This window comes from Brachionichthys hirsutus, chromosome 1 (genome assembly GCF_040956055.1).
Source record: "Brachionichthys hirsutus isolate HB-005 chromosome 1, CSIRO-AGI_Bhir_v1, whole genome shotgun sequence".
In the NCBI taxonomy this organism is placed as follows: domain Eukaryota; kingdom Metazoa; phylum Chordata; class Actinopteri; order Lophiiformes; family Brachionichthyidae; genus Brachionichthys; species Brachionichthys hirsutus.
The window spans coordinates 12,072,027-12,095,708 of NC_090897.1; the positions used below are offsets into that span (position 1 = coordinate 12,072,027).

At 44.2% G+C, this 23,682-nt stretch overlaps 3 protein-coding genes across 3 annotated transcripts; 1 reads left to right on the forward strand and 2 right to left on the reverse strand.

The window, feature by feature from the left end:
• Positions 1–1,127: 1,127 nt before the first annotated feature.
• LOC137893568 (RING finger protein 148-like) lies at positions 1,128–3,817 on the reverse strand. The gene has a single exon (XM_068738982.1). It carries the CDS (start codon positions 3,815–3,817, stop codon positions 2,735–2,737), a length of 1,083 nt encoding a protein of 360 aa, XP_068595083.1. The 3' UTR covers positions 1,128–2,734.
• Positions 3,818–7,311: 3,494 nt separating this feature from the next.
• Positions 7,312–12,706, forward strand: slc24a5 (solute carrier family 24 member 5). Its single transcript, XM_068741706.1, has 9 exons — positions 7,312–7,465; positions 7,640–7,819; positions 8,236–8,319; positions 9,509–9,612; positions 9,716–9,816; positions 10,773–11,047; positions 11,132–11,341; positions 12,093–12,194; positions 12,309–12,706. The coding sequence occupies exons 1-9, from the start codon at positions 7,312–7,314 to the stop codon at positions 12,629–12,631; spliced, it is 1,533 nt and encodes a 510-aa protein (XP_068597807.1). The 3' UTR covers positions 12,632–12,706.
• Positions 12,707–13,210: 504 nt separating this feature from the next.
• On the reverse strand, positions 13,211–20,792 carry myef2 (myelin expression factor 2). Its single transcript, XM_068760438.1, has 17 exons — positions 20,637–20,792; positions 19,414–19,610; positions 18,669–18,721; positions 17,749–17,756; positions 17,555–17,648; positions 17,019–17,210; positions 16,787–16,940; positions 16,655–16,704; positions 16,518–16,578; positions 15,765–15,863; positions 15,529–15,576; positions 15,338–15,424; positions 15,165–15,260; positions 14,983–15,042; positions 14,198–14,352; positions 13,757–13,808; positions 13,211–13,594 (listed from the first exon to the last, which is right to left on the reverse strand). Exons 1-17 carry the CDS (start codon positions 20,744–20,746, stop codon positions 13,431–13,433), a joined length of 1,680 nt encoding a protein of 559 aa, XP_068616539.1. The 5' UTR covers positions 20,747–20,792; the 3' UTR covers positions 13,211–13,430.
• Between the last annotated feature and the right edge of the window lie 2,890 nt (positions 20,793–23,682).

Below are 23,682 nucleotides of genomic sequence, written 5' to 3' on the forward strand. Positions count from 1 at the left end.
CGTGGGCCTGCTCAGTCCCAATCCAGCAGGTTTATTTTATTATTTACGCTGATTAGACTTTACAGAGGCAGATAAGCTCTCAGGACAACTGCAGTATTTCATTCTGCTGTGTGATTCTTATCTGGAACTGAAGGTCAAGTGCAGCATTACAGTAAAGCCACACACTCGCATGCCATTAAATGAAAACCTTCTGACTCAATTTTCTCTGTAACACCTACAATAAATCAGGAGAGCAGCTCTACTGTGTGGAGCGTGGCTTCCACCCAGACCCCGGTCACTTAGTTCACTATTGATTCTCTGTTTGTGATGTGACACCACTATAACCGTCTGGCCTGTGAAGCCCACAGCCTCAGCATGAAATCCACAGCGCACTGTCCACTGAGGGGAGGGAACACCACGAGAGGAGAGGGACCACTTCAATGTCTGGGCTCGTGTTAAATGTTAAGATTCAGTCGGTTAATGAGAAGACGAAGATGTCAAGGTTAGGTGAACATCTGTGTTCGATGAACATCTGTGACAAGGTCAAGCGTGTGCCAGCGTATGTAAACTTTTAACTGGTACTTTCCACTCTTTGCTTTCTCCTTCCCATGACATTCCTGTCGTGCAGCAATGATGTTATTTCTCCCAGAGTGCATTGCGGTTTATAAGCATGTCGCTGTAGGAAATTAATGCAGTAAATACTGATCGTATTTTGCCGTGTATTTTACAGCCAGGTTTTTCCAGTGTGGATGTATTTAAAGCAAAACTACTGAAAGCTAAAAAATCTTGAATTTGATTCTAAGTCTATAAACCATTGTATATGCGTGAACTTAGGAATGAGGAAGCAGCAACTCCCAACCTGGGATTCTGAAAATCTTAACAGGTTCAAGGAAAGATACTTCCGTGTACTCAATTAATGCCTGGTTAACTTTTTCAATTAAATATTGTCTATCTCCTTCTCTTTAGGCCTCTAAAAGACTTTAATGTGAACAAATCCAAGAAGTAAAAAAAAGAAAGCTGCTCACTCATCTGTGTTGAAGCGAGAATTAAATGTACTTTGAGAGGTCATGTGACAGACAGGTTGGGAACGCCACTCTCGCTTACAGTCAGAAAATATGTTCAGTACTTTCACATTAATGAAACTTTATTATTGCAAATTCATTACAGTCTTTCTGGGGGTGGATCTCCTTCTATATAAACATTTCCATTCCATTGTGCTGCTGACATCTACACTTCCTCGATCAGGCCCTTCTGCTCGTATCGAGGTGTGTGCAGACCGGCCCCCACCTGCAGAGGTAATTACAGTTTCACTCCTTCCCTCCGAGGAGACTATAGGGAGGCCATTCCTCACTACTGAACACCCAGTCCTGCAGAAAGCGTAGACGTGACAGTAACATACCGGTAGCTTAACACCCACCCACACACACACACACACACACACCCTTCTCACAAGAGCGCGCACACACGCTCATAACTTTGGCCTCATTTTGAGGGATTTATTGCAATCTAATAAGCATCAATGTGATTTAATACAGTCAGTTATCATTTTTACAGAACAATTTAAGACTCCTGGAATCCGTCAAATGTAGTGAAAATGATTCAATATGGAAAAATATATTAGGTAGCATAATCAGCATGTCTCCACAAGCAAACAAGGGAACATTTCTCTCATCTACAGGGGGGCACGCGTCATGTCTGAAATACAATTTACAATCAGTTGTGTGGGCTGAGAGGGAGACCGTGGGAACTGAAGGAACTGCATTCTTTAACAAACAGGGAAGACCTCTTCAATAATAACAAAAATAAATCTGTACAGACTGGGACTCTATTAAATATGTATGATACTTTTTTTTATCAACAAAGAGAATTTCATATTTTTTTCTACATATGTGTAATTCTGAAATCATTTACAAATGGAGGAGATCGTTCCGTATCCATCACACTAAGACATTAGGCTCCTGTGATCTGCAGTTCCTATGACGATTATTGGCTTTACACATCGCCGCTAGACCGTCTGTTTCTCAATAGGGGCTGAAAGCCAAAAGCGTTTCTACAGCTCACACACCTCTGGAGAGCCCCTGCCCCTCAGGTGATAGTGTGCACTCATCGGAGTGCAATGTGTGTCATGCTGCACTTCCAGTCTAGGGTGTGTCCACGAGGGTGCGCCTGTCAATCCGGCCTGACAACCCAGCCATGAAAAATGGTCTCTTTTTAGCTTACCGTCAGCAGAAAAAAAACAATAAATAATTGCATTTAATTAATAAAAAATAAATTCTGATGTAAATTTAAGACAGCACTCACTAGCAAGCTGCTTGCGGATGGACATTTGGCACCAATTTCATATCGTCATAGCATATAGTCAAACAAATGTTACGCACGCCCTCTCTTACCCACACTGGGCGGGTGTGTTCGTATGGAAAACAGTCACATGAAACTGGCAAGGCTGCATGACTCTGCAGTTTCCAGTTCTATAACCACGTGAAAGGTAACTTTATGAACACGCCCAATGATTAAACCAAAGGAGACGCTCGTAAAATGCAGAGTCTTCCAATCTAATTGCACATTAAGGTTTTAAATCCGTTGATTATATTCTAAAAACTCTATTTTACAATCTCTATATTACAAGATCAGCATTCGGTTCTCCTTCAGGGATATTAGTTTCATCCCATTTTCGGTTCATCCCAGAAAAGTGACACATTACAGACTGGTAATTTGACAGTTTCCTGGTCATCGCTGTTTGGTTTCTTCTGCATCCTCAAACGGCCGGCAAGTCATCCTGGAAGGCCCTGTTGTCATAGCGATGCTGATGTCTCTGCGGGTCAGCGCTGCCTGGCTCATTCAGGGGCACTTCGTACATGGCTTCTCCTCCTGTCACCGTGACCACAGTGGCATCTTGTGGTGATGATGCATCAATGTTGTCTTTGGACTCCTCCTCTACCCCCAGTGCCTTCAGGATGTCACATTTGCACATGGGGCAGGTCCTCCTCTCCAGCAGCCAGGGCTCGATGCAGCCTTTATGGAAGATGTGGTCACACGTTAGCACCGTCACCACCTCGCCTGCCTTGTAGGAGTCAATGCACACGGCGCACACGTAGGTCTCAGAGGCTATTTCCTCGTCGCCTCTCGTGAGCGTGCGCACTTGAAGCCGCCCGATGGCCTTCTTGGCGTCAGATTTCAGCCTCCTTTCCGTGCGTCTGTGCATGCCCAGGCCGTAGAGACGGCTTGCAGATACGAAGACGAAGTAGGTGATCGAGGCTGCCGTGACGATAAAGAAGGCAATAGACAGGAAGTAGAGCCAGTAGGTGTCCATCCAGGGTCCGTGGGGGCTACCAACATCAATAATCATATCGATACTTGTCCCATTCCTCACTAGCCCGACGACCTGCATACCCTGAAAGTTGCTTATCATGATAACCACAATGTCAAGCGCATCCGAGTGTGAAATGTGCGAGGTGGTGTTGCCGGTGCCGTCGGCATTATACACCACCACGGCGGAGGCCCCTCGGCGCTTCGCAGCATTGATCTTCTCACTGAAGGTGCAGTTGCCTCTTTTTACCAGCGCTATCCAAGGCGGCGAGCTGGAATTGCGGCTGTAGACGGGATCCTTGCCACAGCCATCAGGGTCCCCGGTGGGAAGCGTGACGCTGCCGAAGGCTTTCTCCAGGGGAGCGTTGCGTCCGTACAGCCCACACTCGCAGAATTTGTCCACGGTCTCATTGTTGCGGTTAATGTACCTTATTTCCACCGTAGCGGTCCAAAACATCATGGCAGGTGAACAATGGACGAGTCCCGACAAGGAGAGCAGGAGCAGCAGCCCGTGTTGACTCTTCTTGCCCATGGTAACGCTCTTCTTAAACCCGTGAGCGTCTCGTTGCCGTCTTTTGATTCTCCTTTCCTAGCGACAGTTCCTGGTTGGTTCGAGCGTCAGTGATCTGCCTACAGCTGCAGTTCCAGCCCAACCTGCTTTCTACCGTAACCTGATATGAGCGTTTGGTAACACAACACGAGCTATGCGTCAGCCACTCACCTCTCGTTATCTTCCTGAACCTTGAACACTCCTCGCAGAGGGCAGGGTGCTGGTATTCAACAAGTTGCAAGTACAAAGAAAACAGCCGTGTGTGTGTGTGCGTGTGTGTGTAGGTGTGTGTGTAGGTGTGTGTGCTGTTTCAAGAACAAGGGAGCGCACACAGGCAGGAAAGATGTGATAAGCAAATGGATATGGGTAATTTTATGGACAAAGGTAGGGGACAAAGGTAGGGGACACAGGTAGGGGACACAGGTAGGGGACACATGGGAATCTTGTGAAACTAATACAAATTTCCGACTTTTCCTTGGTGCTGTGCAGCAGCTTGACCTGTTTGTCTTGTTTGTCTTGTTTCATTTCCCCCTTTCTCTGTTGTGAGAAGCAAACCGGCAAGTTATGCTCAACTCGTTTGTGGTTATTCTAAAAATACAGTCTGCTCTCAACAAACACAATTTATAAATGGTGTGCACGTAATCAAAAATAAAATAAAGGCATCCACTGTTGGGAGGCACTGAGCCATCTCTGTTCCACACAACTGCTAGAGGACCAGTGACAACTGAGATGGACCAGAGGATCGCCAAGTTTCCATCGTATCTTCTTACACACACAAGTGAAAGCAAACACACACACACACACACACACACACAGCAACGGAGAGGCTTCCAGTGACAGCGAGCCTTCTTACCAAGCTCCTGCTTAATGCCAAACTTCAGCACACAGGCGTCTGCAGAATGTGGTATTAAATCATTAATCCAACTGAGACAAAAATCTGCAGATAAGTAAAGTCTAATATTTATCCTTAATCCCAGGCCCTGATAGCAAGAACAATGCTGCTGCTTTGACCCTTTCAGTAGTGAAACTCAAATAGTTGCAGATGTGAATTGAAGAATATGGCATTTTGAAAATGTCTCCAAACCCTTTCTGCTCCAACACTGACATCTGCTGGTTGGAAACGGGCCTCTGAGGCAGAGTTTACCGGCCTCGGTGCCGTGGCACACCAGCGTACCGTCAGATGACGTCAGGTGTCTCATCTCCCCGACCGCTTTGTCCGTTACCGGGTCAAGCTGGAGCCTATCCCAGCAGTCAACGGGCGGGTACACCCTGGACAAGTCGCCACTTCATTGTAGGGCCACAGACAGACAATCATTCACACACACACCCACACACACCAACCTAATTTGTGTGTTTTTGGTGGTGGGAGGAAGCCGGAGAACCCAGAGAGAAACCAACGCAGACCCTGGGAGAACATGCTAACTCCTTACAGAAAGGATTTGAACCTCTGACCTTCTTTCTGTGAGGCATGAAAAATGATCCAATTTAACTTACTTAGTCAAAAAAATAATACCATTCCATTGTCGAGTGATTGGAACGTAAGCCTATTTTCTTCTGGGCAAATGGGCAAAAAAATAAAATAAAATAGTGCCATTTTATAATATTCTTGGTTGGTAATTTTTTTTAATTAAAAGAATTGTGCCTTGGCTCCAAAAAGGTTGAAAAACGGTGACCTAAGGAGACAACAAGCCTCCGCACTGAATTAATCGCTCCCACTGGACACTGTGAACCAAATGATTTGATAGAATAAGCAAAAGTCATGAATCAGATGACTTTCACCAGAAAGTGAAAGTTTAATCAGCAGCACTCGGCCTGGTGATCACATCAAGATAAGAAACATAACTCAAGTCATGCGTTTTTTCACTGTTCAAAGGAATAATCTCAGCATGTTCCATAATCCGATGAATACACATGACAAAATATGCAGTACAGAACCACAAACTGTAAATTATCTGATGAGTTCACTTCGTTATGATAAGTGACACGGTTGTTACGGTAATGTTTGATGTATTGTTTATTTGTCTGTGTTCCTGGAGTCTCCTCCCTCACTCATTTTTTTGCTTCTAGAATGTGGTTTTGACCGTGGCAGGGACAGACTGGCCAGACCTGATCCAGACCTGATCCACACCTGATCCACACCTGATCCACATCCCAGCGCGTCACCAGCGTTCTCTACTTATACCTTGTTCACCTGCCAGCTTATGCTTTTGTCTCTGATGCAAGTCTTGTGCGTGCCTGAATTCTGATTTCCTAAATTCCTAGTTCCTGACGTCCTGTGCTCTGCCCCCCCAACTTCTCCAGAACTCTGCAGCCACGCTAAACAGAGTAGCAGATCTTTAATACCAGTGTTTCCCTTTAAATATGAAAACCAGAATAAGTTAATTAAACAAAAAAAACATTTAATATAATGTCATATCATTTAATATATCATGTGAAAGATGACTAAGTGGAATTGGATGACTTAAAAAAACATGTAATTATTGCACCACATGGGGGCGCCATTTGTGCTACTTCTATTTGTCTATTTGTTTATTTGTTAACGCAGCAGTGTTTCTCGCGGTTTGCCTCTTGGGCTACCCTTGAGCAAGGCACCGAACATCAGATGTTGCTCCCTGGCCGCGGCTACTCAACCATCTCTCCATTAATTTATGTTAAAGAATTTATGAATGAAAAATGTCCCCACATATAGGATGAATTAAGGAAACTTTATTTCTCTCCTGGAAGCTGCAATGAAGTTCCTCTGGTGTTTGGATGATTATTGCAGGTGGGCAGATTTGGGGTAAATTGTGGGGCATGTTCAAACAAACCTGCCCCTACACACACACACAGAGAGAGAGAGAGAGAGAGAGAGAGAGAGAGGAGAGAGGCCTGCGTCATGCGGGAGTCGAATATCAACAATAATGTTTTGCCTTGAATATAGAAATTAATTTACCTCCAAAAGCAGGGTCAGCATTGTCTCATCGATTTACAACGAGTATAAAAACGACCTGAGAATGTTCTGGGTTCAAATCCATCGAAAAGATGTGTGAATGAGTGTGAATGCAAATTTAGATTTACATTTACAATACAAGTTCCACATTGCAGACCCACTCTGTGTGACTCTTCCAACAGACCTCTTTAATTAAAAAGCGTTGTAAAACGTGTGGCGTGACGTCGGCACCGCAGTATAGCCAATGATGTTCATTATAATGAGCTCTCTTTTCTAATCCTGACTAAATAATCCCTGTAGATTTACAGCAATCCTTCTGCGCCGATGCGCCTGCAGGAATCAAATCAACCGGAATGGCTCCCAACTCGTGATCCACCATTAAAGAACTTTCTCCCACAATCATCCCCCCCCCTCTCTCTCTCTCGCTCTCTTTCTCTTCGGATTTAGCGCTCACAAGAAACTTCAATCCAGAAGTTATACATTTTGGCAAATTTAGACATTAAAGAGACACATGACGCATATGAATAATTGCTAATCCAATTTTCAAATGGCTGTGCATACGTTTGTAGGTCTGCAGCGCAAGAAGAGGAAGGACTTTATCCCCTATTTCCTCGGCTTTGTCATTGTCTTGTATTGCGCGGTGCATCTTGTGCACTTCGCGGCTGAGGAGAAGCATCCTGCGCGCGTGCGTCGGGATCTCGGTAGGAACCCCGTGAAGATGATGCTTGTTTTTAATTTTTAATGTTGTTTCTACATGGATATAATCTCATATCGGCATTAAGGCACCTTCCTCCGACACCTCCAGCTCTCCCGATCTGAGCTTGGATCTTGGATGAGGGTTTTTTTTGACGGACTTTTGTGCGCTGCTGTTTCAGAGAATGAGACCGAGTGCGTCTTTCTGCTGTCCTCCGAGTTTCCCGACGGCTTCTTCACGGTGCAGGAGAGGAAGGATGGAGGACTCGTCATTTACTTCATGATTATTTTCTACATGCTTCTGGCCGTCTCAGTAGTTTGCGACGATTACTTTCTGCCGTCCCTGGAAGTGATCAGTGAACGTAAGTGACGTTTTTAATATGGTCATAAAAGGGATGTGACCCTGGTGCGTAATTACGACGCGTTTCAACAAGTGACATTAAATTAGGGGTGAGGGGGATTTTTATTTCTATTTTTTTTTTTAATTGATACGACAAACCTTTATGTTAGGATGTCCCTGTGTGAAGGTCTCTCTCTCTCTCGCTCTCTCTCCCTCCCTCTCGTGTCAGTCCATACAGTCATATGTTTAAAGGGTGAAACAGGATCACACCAGGATCTTAGATGACCATTATCTTTAGCAGGGTGTGGTTGTGGGGGGGGGGGGGGGGGGGGTCCCGTGAGGAGATGTGTTACCTCATTTAATAACAATTAACAAAATGTAACTTCACTAATAAATTAAACTAATAAATGTATTCCCGATGTTCCCTGTGGCTCTCAGGTCTGGGCTTGTCTCAGGATGTAGCAGGAGCCACATTCATGGCAGCTGGGAGTTCTGCACCAGAGCTGGTCACAGCCTTTCTGGGTAATTAGTATAAGAACATTTACAACCAGTTACAGTGTGTTATGTGTCCATTCTAAATACACTGTGACTTCACTGTCATAGAGGAACTGTATCCACAGCCTTTTGATGAAGTGTCTGTTTAGTGATGTTGGGATGGTTCATGAAACATTAATAACACAATAACAGTAGGATAGTTCCCTAATTCCTTTTTTTTTAATATTCATTTCACCTGAGCAGAACACAGGCTGGGATATCTAAAGTTGTACCTTCAACGATTTTTTAATTTTATTGTCTAAAAAAATAAAAGAAAAAGACTGATCACAGGTGACGGTGTCGTTAGCGAGTGTAAATGGGCATCCGTCAAATGCGTAAGCACAGGATGGGAAGAGGTTGATCACTTTGTGAAAAGAAGCTCTGGTCGATTGTGCAAGTCAAGAGTTAAAGAAGAGAAGTGCCTCTTGGTCTGGTGACTCCACATGTTAAAAGGTTCTTGGAAATCACGGACGCTGTGTCCTCCAGACTGAAGACGAGAAGAATCATGCAGTTTGTCTCAAGCCTAAAGTGTAAAAATGCAAGAAGATGTGTGTTGGTGCACATGGCCTGGGTAACTCATTATGCTGATAGGTGCATGCAGGATCAGGAACAGCATGCTAGCATCTATCTTTTTCAAGGATGCGCCTGTTTATTCCAGCAAGACGGGGCGGCGTCATACTAAAACAGGCCGGGTACTAGGCTGACGCTCTGCCGTCCACCAATCAAAATGTGTGTGGCCCATTATGAGGCACCAAGAACGAAAATGGAGCTGTTGAGCAGCTAAAGTCACACGTAGAGCGAGAATGGGACAGAATTCCTCATTTAAACTTAAACCATCAGTGTCGTCTCTTCCCAAATGATTAGTGCTGTTAAAAGAAAATATGATACAACTCGTTGTTAAATATGACTCTGTCCAAACCTTTCAAAAACACGTTCCAGGCATAAAACTCTAAATGAGTGTACAACTTGTAAAAAAAAAGTTAATCATTTTTGATCATCAAATATCTCGATTGGAATGTATCCGGTTGCATTTAAGTTTAGAAGGATTTGGAAATAATGGTTTGCTGTTGTTTTTTACAGTGCCCAAAACATTTCAGATTTGGGGCTGTGCAACAGTTTTTTTCCTAACTGTCCTGTCACTGAGGGCGCTAAGATGTGCATCCTTCCTATCTGTTAGGTGTGTTTGTGACAAAAGGAGACATCGGGGTCAGCACCATTGTGGGATCGGCGGTCTACAATCTGCTGGGAATCTGTGCCGCATGTGGAATCCTGGTCCCTGTGGTACACCCTGACACATTCCAACACTATCCAACTACTGACTGCTGTGCTACCTTCACATGGCCGTTCTATGAACTGTAAGCCAATCAGATGCTTCCTATCTCAGGCTGGGAGACTCACCTGCTGGCCGCTGTTCAGGGACTGCGTGGCGTACGCCATCAGTGTCGCTGCTGTTATTGGCATCATTTATGACAACGAGGTGTACTGGTATGCATTTCTTGACTTACTCAACTTCAGAATATGATTAGATAAATTTTCAGACGTCACCTCACCCCATATACACTGTGGTATCTATGGTAGCTGTAAAATCCCAACCGCTTGCGACATCGAGAACAACAAGCTGACAGCAAAACAAAGACACGCTGTGACTCAGACTTTTACCACAGCGAGGAAGGAGCACTAAACGTCCCTTAAATCTTACCGTATCACATCATAAATGCAGCAATCATATTCAAATTTGACTTGAAAGGTTTCCATGTGTAATGGAAGTCATTTTGTTTGGTAGGAACAAAACAGCTTGTGGCATAATTAACTAGAAAAGCACTCGGAGAGCGCAGACCTCCACTGAGCAGCTCATTTCCCTCCTAATTGGATTTACACCGTCTACATGGTGATCTGGATCATTATCAAACGTTTATCAATTGTTCTTGGTATCTTTAAACACCAACCGTGAAAGTGGATCTGAGTTGATGTGTATTTTTAACTCATTTTTAAATCCATAAATGGGGTTTTCAATGTAATATATATATATATATATATTACTGACTCCATTCTGGAAAAGATCTGGATAAAATTCAGTGGTAAAATAGAGACACCCCCCCTCACCCTACATGACTGTGTCAAATCCCATAAACATCGGTCAATAATCAACAGAGGTATTGAGGAAAACCTTTTGAAGCTCCATAATGTTCACGGAAATGTCAAAGTTGATCCAGAATCCTGGAATCTCTTCTGGATCCACCAAAATGTCTCTTCCTGGTAGCATTCCCAACATTCCCTGAAATTTTCATCCAGATCCGTCCAGAACCTTTTGAGTTATCTTGCTAACGGACGGACGGACAGACAGAAGCTGCATGTTTACGGCGGGTTTTTAATTGATTCTGGTGGAAAGCGCCAGGAATAGTGACGTACGTGGACCCCCCCCTCCCCCCCCTTCCCCCCAGGTACGATGCTGTGTGTCTGCTGCTGGTCTATGGCGTCTACATTGCGGTTCTGTGCTTTGACCTGCGCATCAGTGAGTTCTTCCTGAGGAAGGTGAGCCCCTGCTGCACCTGTCTGGCCAACGAGAAGCTGGAAACCCAGCCTCTGATGGGCTGGAGTCAAGACGCCAGTCTCCGAGTCCACAGTCGCTCCAGAACAGATAGTGGGATCTTCCAGGAGAACTCCGGATACTCTCACCTGTCGCTAAGCTTGCACGGACTCAACGAGATCCCTGACGGTAAAAAATAAAGTCCTTTAAGACTACAAGGGCGTTGTTTCCTAATGATGAGATGCAGACATGCTGGCCTTCTTTCACCCACAGGGGAGCATAAGAACGTGTTTGCCGTGCCAGAGAGCGACCTGAAGCGGATCCTGTGGGTCGTCTCTCTGCCCATCATCGCTCTTCTCTTCCTGACCGTCCCCGACTGCAGGAGAAGGTTCTGGAAGAAATGGTTCGTGATAACCTTCCTCATGTCGGCTGTCTGGATCTCAGCTTTCACCTACGTGCTGGTGTGGATGGTCACGGTCGTCGGTAAGATCATCGTTACAGTACGGCGTCTGCATCCGTCATCGAGCTTGTGTCAAATGTCTTCATTTGGTACGGGTGCCCCCCCCCCCCGAAATGTTGGAAACTTGTGAAAGAATGTTCTCATTCCAAAGTAAAATCACATGGTGGTCGCCTGGCTAATTCTTCAGATGCCTGAGTCGGGGGAGGTGGGGGGGCGTTCTCCAGATCCATTGGACTGTATGCCTAAAGCTACAGCAGGATTACAGCATGCTTCTCTCATAAGGAGACAGTCATGTGAGGCCCGAGCACGAATAGAGAAGAATCGCCGGGCATCGCTTCACCGTCCCGCCACACATCGTCATGACAATCTGCATCATGTGACCATGATCGCTCGACTGAAATATAAAGGGATTACTTGTATCTTTGAAGGGCAGCGTTGAGTCTTGTGAAAGCACGAGACCGAGCAGGTGCAAACACACGGATTTGTTGCTCTCTGTAATCTCCGACTAACGAGGATTATAAAAAGGAATTACAGAAGGAATCGAGTATTCTCCAGCATAATGTGGGAGAAACGATGTACAGTACATGTAAATTAAGTCATTGGGAAACAAAAAAGACACTTTTTGCCATTAAAAATGCTCAAATTATCCTAGTTAGGTTTACCATTTGGAACCATCAACAACAGGCAGGGCTTTATTTGGTTCTATGAACACACCATTATAAATCTGGCAACCAATCAGCTGATGTCAGACGTTGGATTATCGCTCTTCTCCAGGAGATACCCTCAGCATTCCTGATTCCGTTATGGGACTCACTCTGCTTGCTGCCGGAACCAGTATACCTGACACTGTGGCCAGCGTGATGGTGGCCAGAGAAGGTAACGTAACATTCCATCGGCATATTTAGACGTTCCATAAATCAATTTCACCAAAATTGTAACAGAATCCTGTACATATATATATATAAAAAAGACTCATTTTCTCTTCATCAGGGAAAGCTGACATGGCCATGTCCAACATCGTCGGCTCAAATGTGTTTGACATGCTGTGCCTCGGCCTGCCGTGGTTCATCAAGACTGTTTTTGTGGACACCGTCAACCCAGTGGAGGTCAACAGTACCGGACTGGTATTCATATCCGGCACGCTGCTCCTCTCCATTGGTTTTCTATTTGTAGCTGTTCACCTTAATGGATGGAAGCTGGACTGGAAGTTGGGACTCATTTGTCTCATTTGCTACATCGTCTTTGCCACTCTGTCCATCCTGTACGAACTGGGGATTATTGGCAACAGTCCCACCAGACTCTGTAGCGACTGAGATCCGACGGCCCCAGGACTGAACCTGGTCACGCCCGAGGAGAACCTCAGCAATCTTCATCTCCACCACCTCCAGCTCCGCCTCCCGTCTTTTCCTCATAGCAATTTATATTTCAGCATGAAAATTATAATCTCGTCTTGTTTTCCTCAAGAAGCATTAAGTGACGGCAGAGTTCAAATAAATCCAGAACAGAGGAGTCAGCCCTGTAATAAAATGAAACACATGGTCCCTTGTCTTTGTTTCAGGCGGGTGGGTGAATTAGGACAAAAACTACTGATAAGGTTTTTTGAGTCAGTCATTACTTCCTGCCGGGCGGAAGGTGCCACAAAAAATTAATAGAAGCAATAACACCCATCCCGGAGTTCCAACAGTGTCATGTGATCACTGCTGGACATCTGTTCTAATCCAGCTCCAATCTGCTCACCTGATCACAAATGCTGCTTTTGAATTTTGAGGCCTCCACATTGGCCACCAAGAGGCAGTGTGGAGCAAGAATCAGCAGCAGATCTCTCCAGGTTCAGTTTGCACGCGTTAAATAACTTCCAGACTTTGATCCAAGGAGACTTTACATCTACCAGGTTTAAAAATTAAAAAGTTTATTGAAACAAACTGCCTGACAAATTCAAGAGGGTTTACAAAACAAAGATAAAAGACCTATGTCGTATAGAAACAAAAAAAACTGAAACAGCGGACACACAGATATGAAGAAATTGTGTTTTTAAAACAAAACAGAACAGAACAAAACCATTGTCAAGAGGGATGAATGTTAAAGTGTAGTAGCATGTTTTCTCCAAACGCTCTAGGCGTTGCGATCGATACGGACATCCACCTCTCGGCCATTGATCTTTGTTCCATTCATCATCCTACAGGCCTTCTCAGCACTCTCTGGAGAGTCGAACCTCACTGTTCCACAGCCCTTTGACTTCCCATTCTCCATCTTGATCTCTGCAAACATTACTTGGCCTGCAGCAGAGGAGAATAAGTAATGAGCGGCGCCAGAAGCCAAAGCGTTTCACAGAATGCTGATGAATTTTAGCCTATTGTTTGACATTCCCATATTTTTATTAAGAAGTAAATAAAGCGACAGAGATAAAAAATAATACAGAGAAACTGCAAGAGACTAACCGCAGTGACTGAACTTCTCTTTCAGCTTTTGCCACGTCAGATCATAAGACAGCTACAACACAGAAAAACATCCTTACGTCAGAATGAAAACAGGCTCAGAGGCGCTACATCCTAAAGATTGTCAAACTCACATCACGAAAAAGGTAAAATATATTAGCGGGAACCATGACAACGGAAGCTAAGAAGAGACAAACAGCCACTGAGCAAAAAGCCAGTGAATGTTAGACCGGCATTTATTCCTTTGCGAGAGCAGCAAGACAGACCCCGAGTTGTTGGAGTGGTAAGTTATGTTTAGTGTTGCATCAGCAGGTTATCGACCTGCTAGCTTTAAAATATGATGCATGTCAACAACTGTCTATTAGCCACAGTGACGCCTGAGCGGATTGAAACCCAAAACTAGTTGTACCAATCAGACAACGAGGAACTAACTATCACACTTACATTTCGCACAAAGATCTGACAGCCTGCTTTGGACCCGGAGCCTCCGCCCATGTTGCCGTAGCCGCCGTAGCCGCGGTTCATGTCCATTCCCGACATGCCCATACGGTCAAAGCCGGAACCCATGCGGTCCATCGACATGCTGCTCATTCCACCGCCTGCAAAGAGAGAGCGCAACTTATTGTGCCGTGTACTTTAACAGAACACTCTATCCAGCAAATCCATCATTAGGAGATTATATGCTCATCAGACTGCCATGAAGTAAACCTTCATAGGCTCTCGTTAATTGAGCTAGTCCATAATCACTGAAATGGTGTTTTGTTCTATTATTTCAGATCGGTCACAGACCAACGTCACCACGACCTTTACAACCAACAAGGAAAATATTACGTTTCTATAACTCCTTTTTCCATTGCGTGGGCCACATTTTAATAACACAACACAAGTAGCAAGGCAGCAGGCTTGGTGTTCAGCTGTTCAGGTTTATGGATGAGCAAAAGTGCAAGTGAAGCCATCTATATACCAGAATCATTCCAACACTCTCAGGTACACGACAAGAGCAGAGCCAAAGTTTGCACTGAGGTCATCTAGCTGAAAGAAAATCTCTAAAACAAATGGTCCTCTTTATTCCCCATCACATAGCGAGTCATGTCCTCTAACAGCCGTCTACCGCATGGGACATTAAAAATCTTCCCTGTTTCTCTGTGATTAGCCGTATAAACTGTTTGGTCCAGTCTAGCCTGCATGTATGGAGGAAGAAGGACAGAGATTTAAAATGTTTGTTGTACCTAAGCCAGTGCCCATGTGCCCCATGCCACCACCGCCCATGACGCCTCCAAAACTTCCACCTAAAGAAGAGAATTCAAGTTGAAGCAAATTAGACCACAAAAATAATTTAATGACCCAAAAAGAACAACAACAACAACAACTCAGAATGGAGTAGAAGTTGTCTGGGGTCACCGTCACTCACCCATTCCTCCAAAAGTATCCCCGAAGCCCCGACTCATTGCCATGTCACTGTGGCCAAAGTCCCGGTCCATTCCAGCCATTCCTGACCGGTACACGTCTCCACGCAAGAACAGAGCTCCTCAGAATTAGTTAGCCAGCAGCACAGCGCCATCAGACCTGAACACGCTCACTTACCTCCCATTCTGCCTCCCATGTCTCTCCCTCCAAAGCCACCCATGTTGCCCATGCTATCCATGCCCCCGAAGCCCCCACCACTCATTCCTGGCAAAAAAATAAAGCAGCACCAAGTTCACCAAAGTCCCCCCCCCCCCCCCCCCCCCAATGCCTTTTACACCAAAAACCTCACGAGGCAGAAAAAGACTTACCTCCTCCTCCAAGCCTGTTCATTCCACCACAGCCTGGCACATCCATACCTGTGGGTAGAAGACGCCACGTCTATTTACCATCAGAGGGTGTGCCGTGTGCTTTTATTCCCATTATCTGCTTTCCTATTTATCACTCTTTCAATGCATTGGGTACGTCCATCAATGTAGGATTCTTGAAAGGTCATTTGTAGTACGCCGGTGATCCCTTTAAAATGCAGAAAGACGAGGCTACTGACCTCCCTGTCCCATGGAGCCCATGCCTCCGCCGCTCAAACGGTTGGAATTTATAGGCTGTCCTCCTGGGCCCAATCCCATGCCGATACCACCGAGCCCCCCTGCACAGGAAATGGAAGACCATTTATGTTCCAGTACCAACGAAGAATCACTGCGAAAATAAAACAATCTAAAACAATTCTGTGCAGATCATCATTTACAATCGGCTCGGACACAATCCTTCATTACATTTACAAAGCACCGTCTCCGATAGCTCAGAGATGCTCCAGGACACAACACGCGTTAATTATTCACCCGTTTTTCTAGTTTCATTTGCATTGTTTTCTACTGCAGTGCAGCAAGTTAATTTCAGCGCCAAGTTTAGACCGCCCCATTCCATTAATAAACCAACACCCCAAGTTTACTGCAGCTCACAATGACTGAACGATCCATTCATAAAAACTGTTTTATTAAGCCATTTTATCAGAGTCTTTAAAAAAAAAAACACTGCATTTTGCCACACTTCCAGGCACAAAGCTGTCATTAAAGGAAGAAAAGGTTTATCTAGAATAGCATTAACGTAAACGCTTCAGGAACATTTGGATTCAGATCTCTTTAACGTCACGCTATAAAATCTGAATCCTGTTATTCACCGGTGTCTTTTGTTGCCAACGCACCCGGAGCACGGCCATGTTAGTGCTATGCATTCTGCTGGAGTCTGAATACGATGCGTGTGGGTTTGATAACAACTGAGAGGACACCAACTTTGTACTCACGTGGTAACTGAGACGTTTTTTCTACTGGCCGGAAATCATCAGGGGGAAGAGATTTATCATCCTAGGAAGCCAAACGAGACGCGTAAAAAAGAAAAACTAAATCCAAATCTTGAAAACAACAACCAACCATGACATACCATCTTAACATGCATCTGCCTGTCAAACAGCATCTGTCCATTGAACATGGCTGGATAAAGAGTCAAGGAAAAGATTGCGGTACATCCGTGGAGTTCTGCGTTGTGTTGACTTGTTCTTTTTTTGATGGATACATATCGCCTGCACGGCCTCCAGCGGCTGATCAAACGTCACTATTCCCATCCCGCGGCTCTTGCCGTCTTTGTCCTCTTTGACATCCGCTCGTTTCACCGTACCCGCCATGCCGAACACCTCCTTTAACTTCTTCCAGCCCACCTTGAAATCAAGCTGTAAAACAACAGGAAGACATGACGACTAACTGACACGGAAAACCGCCACCGGGTTCTTTTTTACCGACATCCTCACATTTGCCACAAACACCGTGTTCCCCAGTCGCCCAGCCTGCAGTGCGTGGATGACGTCGGGTGGGATGTTGGGGTTGTTGGCAATGGAGGGGGGGACGTTCATCCCCCCAGGACCCATGTCCTGTCCACGACCTCCCTGTTGACCTGCTCCCATGCGCTGCAACACCCGGCGAGCATGTTCCCCGTCAGGGTCCTTCAATTAGGAACATGTCAGTAATAAATCAGGCATCATTACTAAAACCAATAAATAGACGGTTGCTCAATGGAATGTTAGACTTTGTGTGGTCTGTTGACGTTCCAGCAAGCATTTACCACTTCAGTTCCACTAACAAAAATGACCACAGTTACTTGTTACCAGCAACGCCACAAGCAGCGACATGAAAGATCAATTAACTGAATGAAAGGACACCTAGATGGGTGCATTACTTAACATTTTAAATGACAAGAATTTCTATCCAAAAGTCAAAACACAGCAGATACAAAACAGCAACAAGGCTTCTGTTAAGCTGTAATCATCAAACGTTCAGTAGCTCCTACCTCCTTGATGTTGAGTGGTCGGCCGCTCAGGTCATGTTTATTCATAGTTTCTATTGCCTTCATCACAAACTCCTCATCTTTGAACTCCACCACACTGTTAGACGAGGGAAACACAGGCATCAGGCAAAGACCGCAGGCGTGCGAGAGCAGGCAAAAAGGAGCTGTGTGCTTGAGAACAGAAGCCATTTCCTTACCCACAGCCCTAACCAGGAAGCACCACAGGAGTCCAGGGAGCACGCATCCAGTCCATGGAGTGAATAAAACAGTTAGAGTCGAGACAAAGCCGCGGGACGTCAGAAAGCTAGTCTATCAACATGCCTCTAGTACCAATTTGGTCTACAGACTTCAGTCAGCAGGTGTTTGGTTGCTTTGCAAAAAATATTTCAAAACTGAGAGCATATTACTTTTGATTATCTGAAACGATGCTGACAGTAAATACCTCCAATATTGTTTTTTTTGGAAGGATGCATTTAATATTGAAAGATACACATGTATCATCATTTACCTTAAGCGTGTACGGCTTTGAACTGGGTGTAAATATCAATGTGAACAATAAAATTGTTAATTCACAAATGTGTTTAGTACACGGATACCCAGGTTTAGCGCTGCAATAATGGCACATTGTGTGGTCCAGCTTTGAATTTGTAATATGTATGACTTCAATTTAATAACAGAAACAAAAATCAAACATGCCTAGATCTTACAAGACTGTTTGGTTCCTTGGAAGAGAGAGCCTTGTCATGTAGCAGAATTGTAAAATCAGATTTTGAGACATGAGGGTCAATGAATAAGACAAATCACACAACCCACATTTCCCTTTGGAAAATGGCCAAACACACAAACTTTTACACCAATTGAAATGACAACAACAAAAGCAAAAGTGTACTCTTAGAAGAAATCTTTGGGCTACTTTTCCCAAAATCAACAGGACATCTCCCTTTCAAATGAAAATCAATCATTAGCCATCTACCAGGCTCTAAAACACAACCTACAGTGTCAACAGTTCAGTAACTTAGTAAGACCCAAAGGATCAGAGCCTAAAAGAGCACTTTATTAATAAGAGCCTGCTGAGGGCATTTAAAACCTCATGCAGCAAATTGGCCACATCACTTACCCTTGACTTTCCTTCTGCATCCTTAAAGAGCTCCACGTATGTAACCTCACCAACTACATGAGACATACAAAGGAAAAATACCAAAAGAACAAAGGAATTTAAGTCACCCAGTCTTCGAGTCGCCGCTGGCCTTGGTAATGCCGCTACAGATGGAAATGTCCCATTAATGATCAACAGTCAGCCCAGACCAACACCCCACCAGAAAACACCACGCCTTTCTGGGCCGTGACTGAGACACCCAAAGGCCAAGGCCAGAGAGAACACAGCTACATCAAACCTGGGAAATTCAAAACACTTCAACATGATCAGTTCATCGGCAGATTCCATTCATAGCAGTTGAACGTTTTTAAAACCGTCCTTTGACCTGTCAAAATGCGTCGTAAGAACCACATGATTCAAAAAAGTGACAGATTGCAATGTTTCATTGATGTAATCCAGATTCACCTTGCAACAGATGCAACAAGATCATTACTACGAACACTAGTAAATGGTTTGAGGTTACATTTTGGAGCTGACGATGCCATAAAACAAGTGACAAATGTGACCAAATGCCTCTTCCTTTTCTCACAGAAATATCAGGCCAAACTAAATTGGTTTCCATCCGAAGCCAAAGAAAGCCACAAGTTGGTGACTACGGCTAGAAGCAGAATGCTCCATATGGTGACAAAAAGAAATGGTCACGAACTTCTAATCAGCTGAGGAGCTAGAGAGGAGGGGACACCTTCCCCATCACTGGGGACATTACCTTTCTCCCGCATGAGATCTTTAATTGCCTGCCACTTCATGTCGTAGGGAATGTTGCTGATGAAAACTCGGTTTCTGTGAGAACTCTTCCTTTCTCCGCCATGCTTGTCTTTGTAGGGATGAAAACGGTTTCCTCTTCTGACCACAGAGGACTTCTCTTTGCCGTCGGTCATCTCGGGCTTGGCTTCATCAGGATTTCTGCAAAATGCACAAAGCAGCAAATCAGAGAGCAGCCATCTCGACAACACAGTTACAGTCGCGCTGACAGCTCCGTCACTAACAGCAGGTTCACAGCGAGCGTTTCGATTGAATACATACCGCATGCAAAAACAAATTATAATTCAACCTGTCCTCATTCATGTCAAAAGGCCATTAAACATTTGAATCCAAGACAAGACCTCACCTGAAAGTGATTTAAATCTGAGTTGAGTTATAAATGGATATTATATTCATAAAGAAAAAGCACCCTAAAGCTAATCAGCATAATAAAAATGGAAGCATTTCTATTACTTAAGACTCTGTATGGATGTCTGATACCTTTTGGGTTTTATATTCATAAACTTTCTTTTATGACACCTTTTCCCAACAATTACAAATTACAGGGAAATATTTAAATGCCAATTTAAACTGTTATCTTCAATTGAATTTTTTTCATGGCTAATTTATAATTTTAAGTACAAGACATTTCACTAAAAGCAACTGCCCTGCTGTTTAAAATAAATCTACAGAGATGAGGGGCAGAGAGGGAAGGGGTTCCTTGTCAACACTCCTTTGCCGCTAACAGCATCGCTATTCGCGGCCTGGTTCACTTTAACCAGAGCTGACATAAACATGGAAGCTACAGCCAGCTGACAATATCATGTGAACATCCACTGAAGACAGTTTCCTTTATCCAAGCAATGACTCGAAAGGTTAAGCTGGAATCTTGTTTGTTCAAACCTAAGACCATTTAAGCATGAGCTAAACACAACTGAGTATAGCGTCAGCTAAATACTGACATTACGCAGCAGCTAACAGTTTTGACTGAAAGAAAATCGAAACCGCAATGAGATTAATTTACATATATTTATTACACATCAGCTGTAAACACCACCGAAGTTCTTTCGGATTTAGTAATATCGGGCAGAGGGTTCTTGGCTAACAGTAGCTGGAATCACACGACTCCATTTTAGCTAGGCTAGCTAACGGCTGGGATGGCCAGAACAATGCGTCGTTTTCACTCACGTTTTCACGCCATTGGGAGTTTCCTCAGATGGCTCATCGGTGTCAGACTTTACGGATGCGACAGATTCCTCCTCTTTTACCTCCTCGTCAACATTTGCAACATCTGCCATATTGCGTTTTAATGCCTCGCACAAAACAAGATGCCTTCTGTGTACGCAGTTCAAAATGTGGAGAGGATGCGCTTCTTCTTCTTCTTCTTCTTTGTTTTAGGGGGAATGCAGCACCAACGTTTTTGGTTCATTGGCCCCCTACCGGTCCGGAGTATGTACAGCAGGATTTAGACATTGCGCTTCAATAAAAACACATTTCAATATCAGATAAAACTGAGTGTACTTCTGTGAATTACTTTGTCAAGATTCTAAAAATTGTTGCTACGATATGAGAACAGAAGAACAATATTTTAATGGAAATGGTGGTTCGAAGTGTAATTTCATGTTGCCAAGTATTAAAAAAATGTCTGACCTCGTCAGCTGATGATGATGAATATATTTATTTGATAGAATGTTAGAGTACAAGTACAGTCAAACAGTAGCATGTATTACAGTAAAAGTACAGTCAAATATACTGTCGAAGAGGAGCATTTCAAAAAAGCCCTTGCTGTCTTGTTTCCGTTGAAAGTCCTTGTTACATTATAATGAAATACTCTATTTCAATTGAATTTTATTGTTAAAATATTAACAGCTTAGCCATTTTAAAGTCATTATTCGGAATCCCCTCTCTTTAATAGTGGGTTTTTTTAAGACACACCTCCATACTTTGGGTGGGAAGAGGCTAACACTCGATTGGACTCCACAGTTCATCACAGGACAATCAGTTCAATCTAAAACTGTTCAAAAGCAATAATATTCTACCTCAACAGCTTATTTTTTCGAAAAAAAATAAAATAAAAAAAAGCATGTCCATTCATATTCTTCTGCTGGCAACATTTCTCAGAAGAGTTGAATCAGAGTCAACAAAACCCAAACAAAAATGCCTGACACATGTAGTGCCTTGAGATAACTTTCTGTTATGATCTGGCACTGAATAAAATGCAATTTAGTATGACAGAGAGTATCACAACTGAGACCAAAGGGAAACAACTCCGTTTTGACTCTAAAGATGGATAAGATTGACTTGTGACAAAGCAGGGACATGAGCCTTTAACGCTGGTACAGAATACATGAGACCCTGCAAATTAAAACTCAGGTCAGTTCACTGATTTAACAATGGCCCGATGGCTTGCTTTTGTCATCATATCATTCATCCCGCAGATTCATTCTCATAACGACTATAAACCATGCTTTCATTCACTGAGGAGAGAGTGGCCATTAAGATAATTAAAATAAAATTATCAAGTGATCTTTGCAACACCCCCCCCCCCCCCCCCCCCCCCAGCCCTAAATTACATGCAAGCTCACGCTGACCATATAGCAGTGATTATTTTGAAGGATGGAGAGGTGTCAAAGTGTTTTAATTACTGCGCTCCCTCTTAGTCTGTCTTTGGACTTTCCTGCACAGACTTTATTGTCACACAAGGTGTGGTGTGGAAATCATTAACTCTGCAGTTCATAAACCCCATCGTTATGTAGCTCATCAGCTATCAGTTGTGTTCCTGAGCAGCTGCCTGGTCGAGATGAAAGTCTAAGTGTATTTATCCTTCTGTTCGATGGCCGATTGCTCCTATTCTCCTGTTTTACGCAACCGGATCACATTATCATAGCAACTCTCCTTCCAGGCCTAAAAACATTCACATTTGTCCTGACTGAGAGATGTGATAAATGCCCTAATCTAAGTCATTATAGGTCTGCTAATATTTTCTGGACTCTAAAGCGCTGTGACCCGACAGTTTTCCATTCTGTCTGTGCATGATCGCATGACCTTGTTTGGAGCAATGTCCTTGAAATAAAGGTGAAATGAAAAAGAATGTGCTTATGAGTGACTGACTGCCAGCACCATATTTGCACTCAGATACAGGTGAGTATAGTGCGGAAGGAATAGAGTGTAGGACAGTTGAAAAGATGCTGCTAAGGTAATTCTCTGGAGCTCAGGTAAAGGTGAAAGAGGAACTTCCTTCTTTCTTGGACTAAAGAAAAACAGAGCTGTGAATTAAAGTAGAGCCTACACAGGTGACGACCCTCTCGCTTATGTCATGCCTTATCCTCAGATCAGAGTCACTGCACCACTGTGACAGGAGCTACTTTGCTGATTTCACATTGCACTGCATGCAGGCAGATGGCTGGTTGCTTCACTGCTGCATTCTGTTGTGGGCATTCTGATAACCTGCTGTTTTTTTTTTTTTTTGTGTGCTGTGTTTTCATTCCAGGAAAATCTATTTAAATGCCAGCCACTTCTAAATTCACCACATCCAGCATGGCTGCATTCTCTCGCCTTTGAGCAGAGGGACTAATTTAATTTGACCACAGCAAACTGCACCAATTAAAAATGCATCATCAATCCAGGCTTTGGGAGATAATGTGATGCCGAACCAAAAATACCTTTGCAGCAGCATTTACTGGCCGGGAGCAGTGAGAGGCAGCGTTTCTCCTTCGGCGTAAACTGTGCTATTCCAGAAAGAGAATAAAAAGAGACGAGAAAGAAGAGGATGGTTGTGGGTGTTTTTCCTGCTGCATCCGTCATAGTGTTGATAGTTATGGATGGAGGGTGAGGAGGGGGGGATGGGGGTGGGGGGGTTGTGAATGAGCAAGGCAGCAGAGCAGCTGAGTGAAACTAACAAGTGGTTGCCATGCAGCAGGAGCAAGCGTGCGTGCTCCTGGAGGGAGAGATAGAGAAACACAATGGTAATGAGTAGGAGGCAGCAAGTAAGGGAGCATGAGGAGACGAGCGCTATCTCTGAGGCATATCACACAGCAACATCCAGCGTCTCCCTCGCCTCTCCGTTGCTCTCTTGATCTCGCTTTTTTTTTTGTCTACTTGTGAGGTTAGCGCCCGCACGCCCATGATGCCAGCGATGGATGGATTAATGGACCCCTGTCCGGGGGCTCCAACAGTGAGGAGTTGCTCAAGGAAAACGGCAGCAACAGGTCTGTGAGGATGGAACGATAGTGAT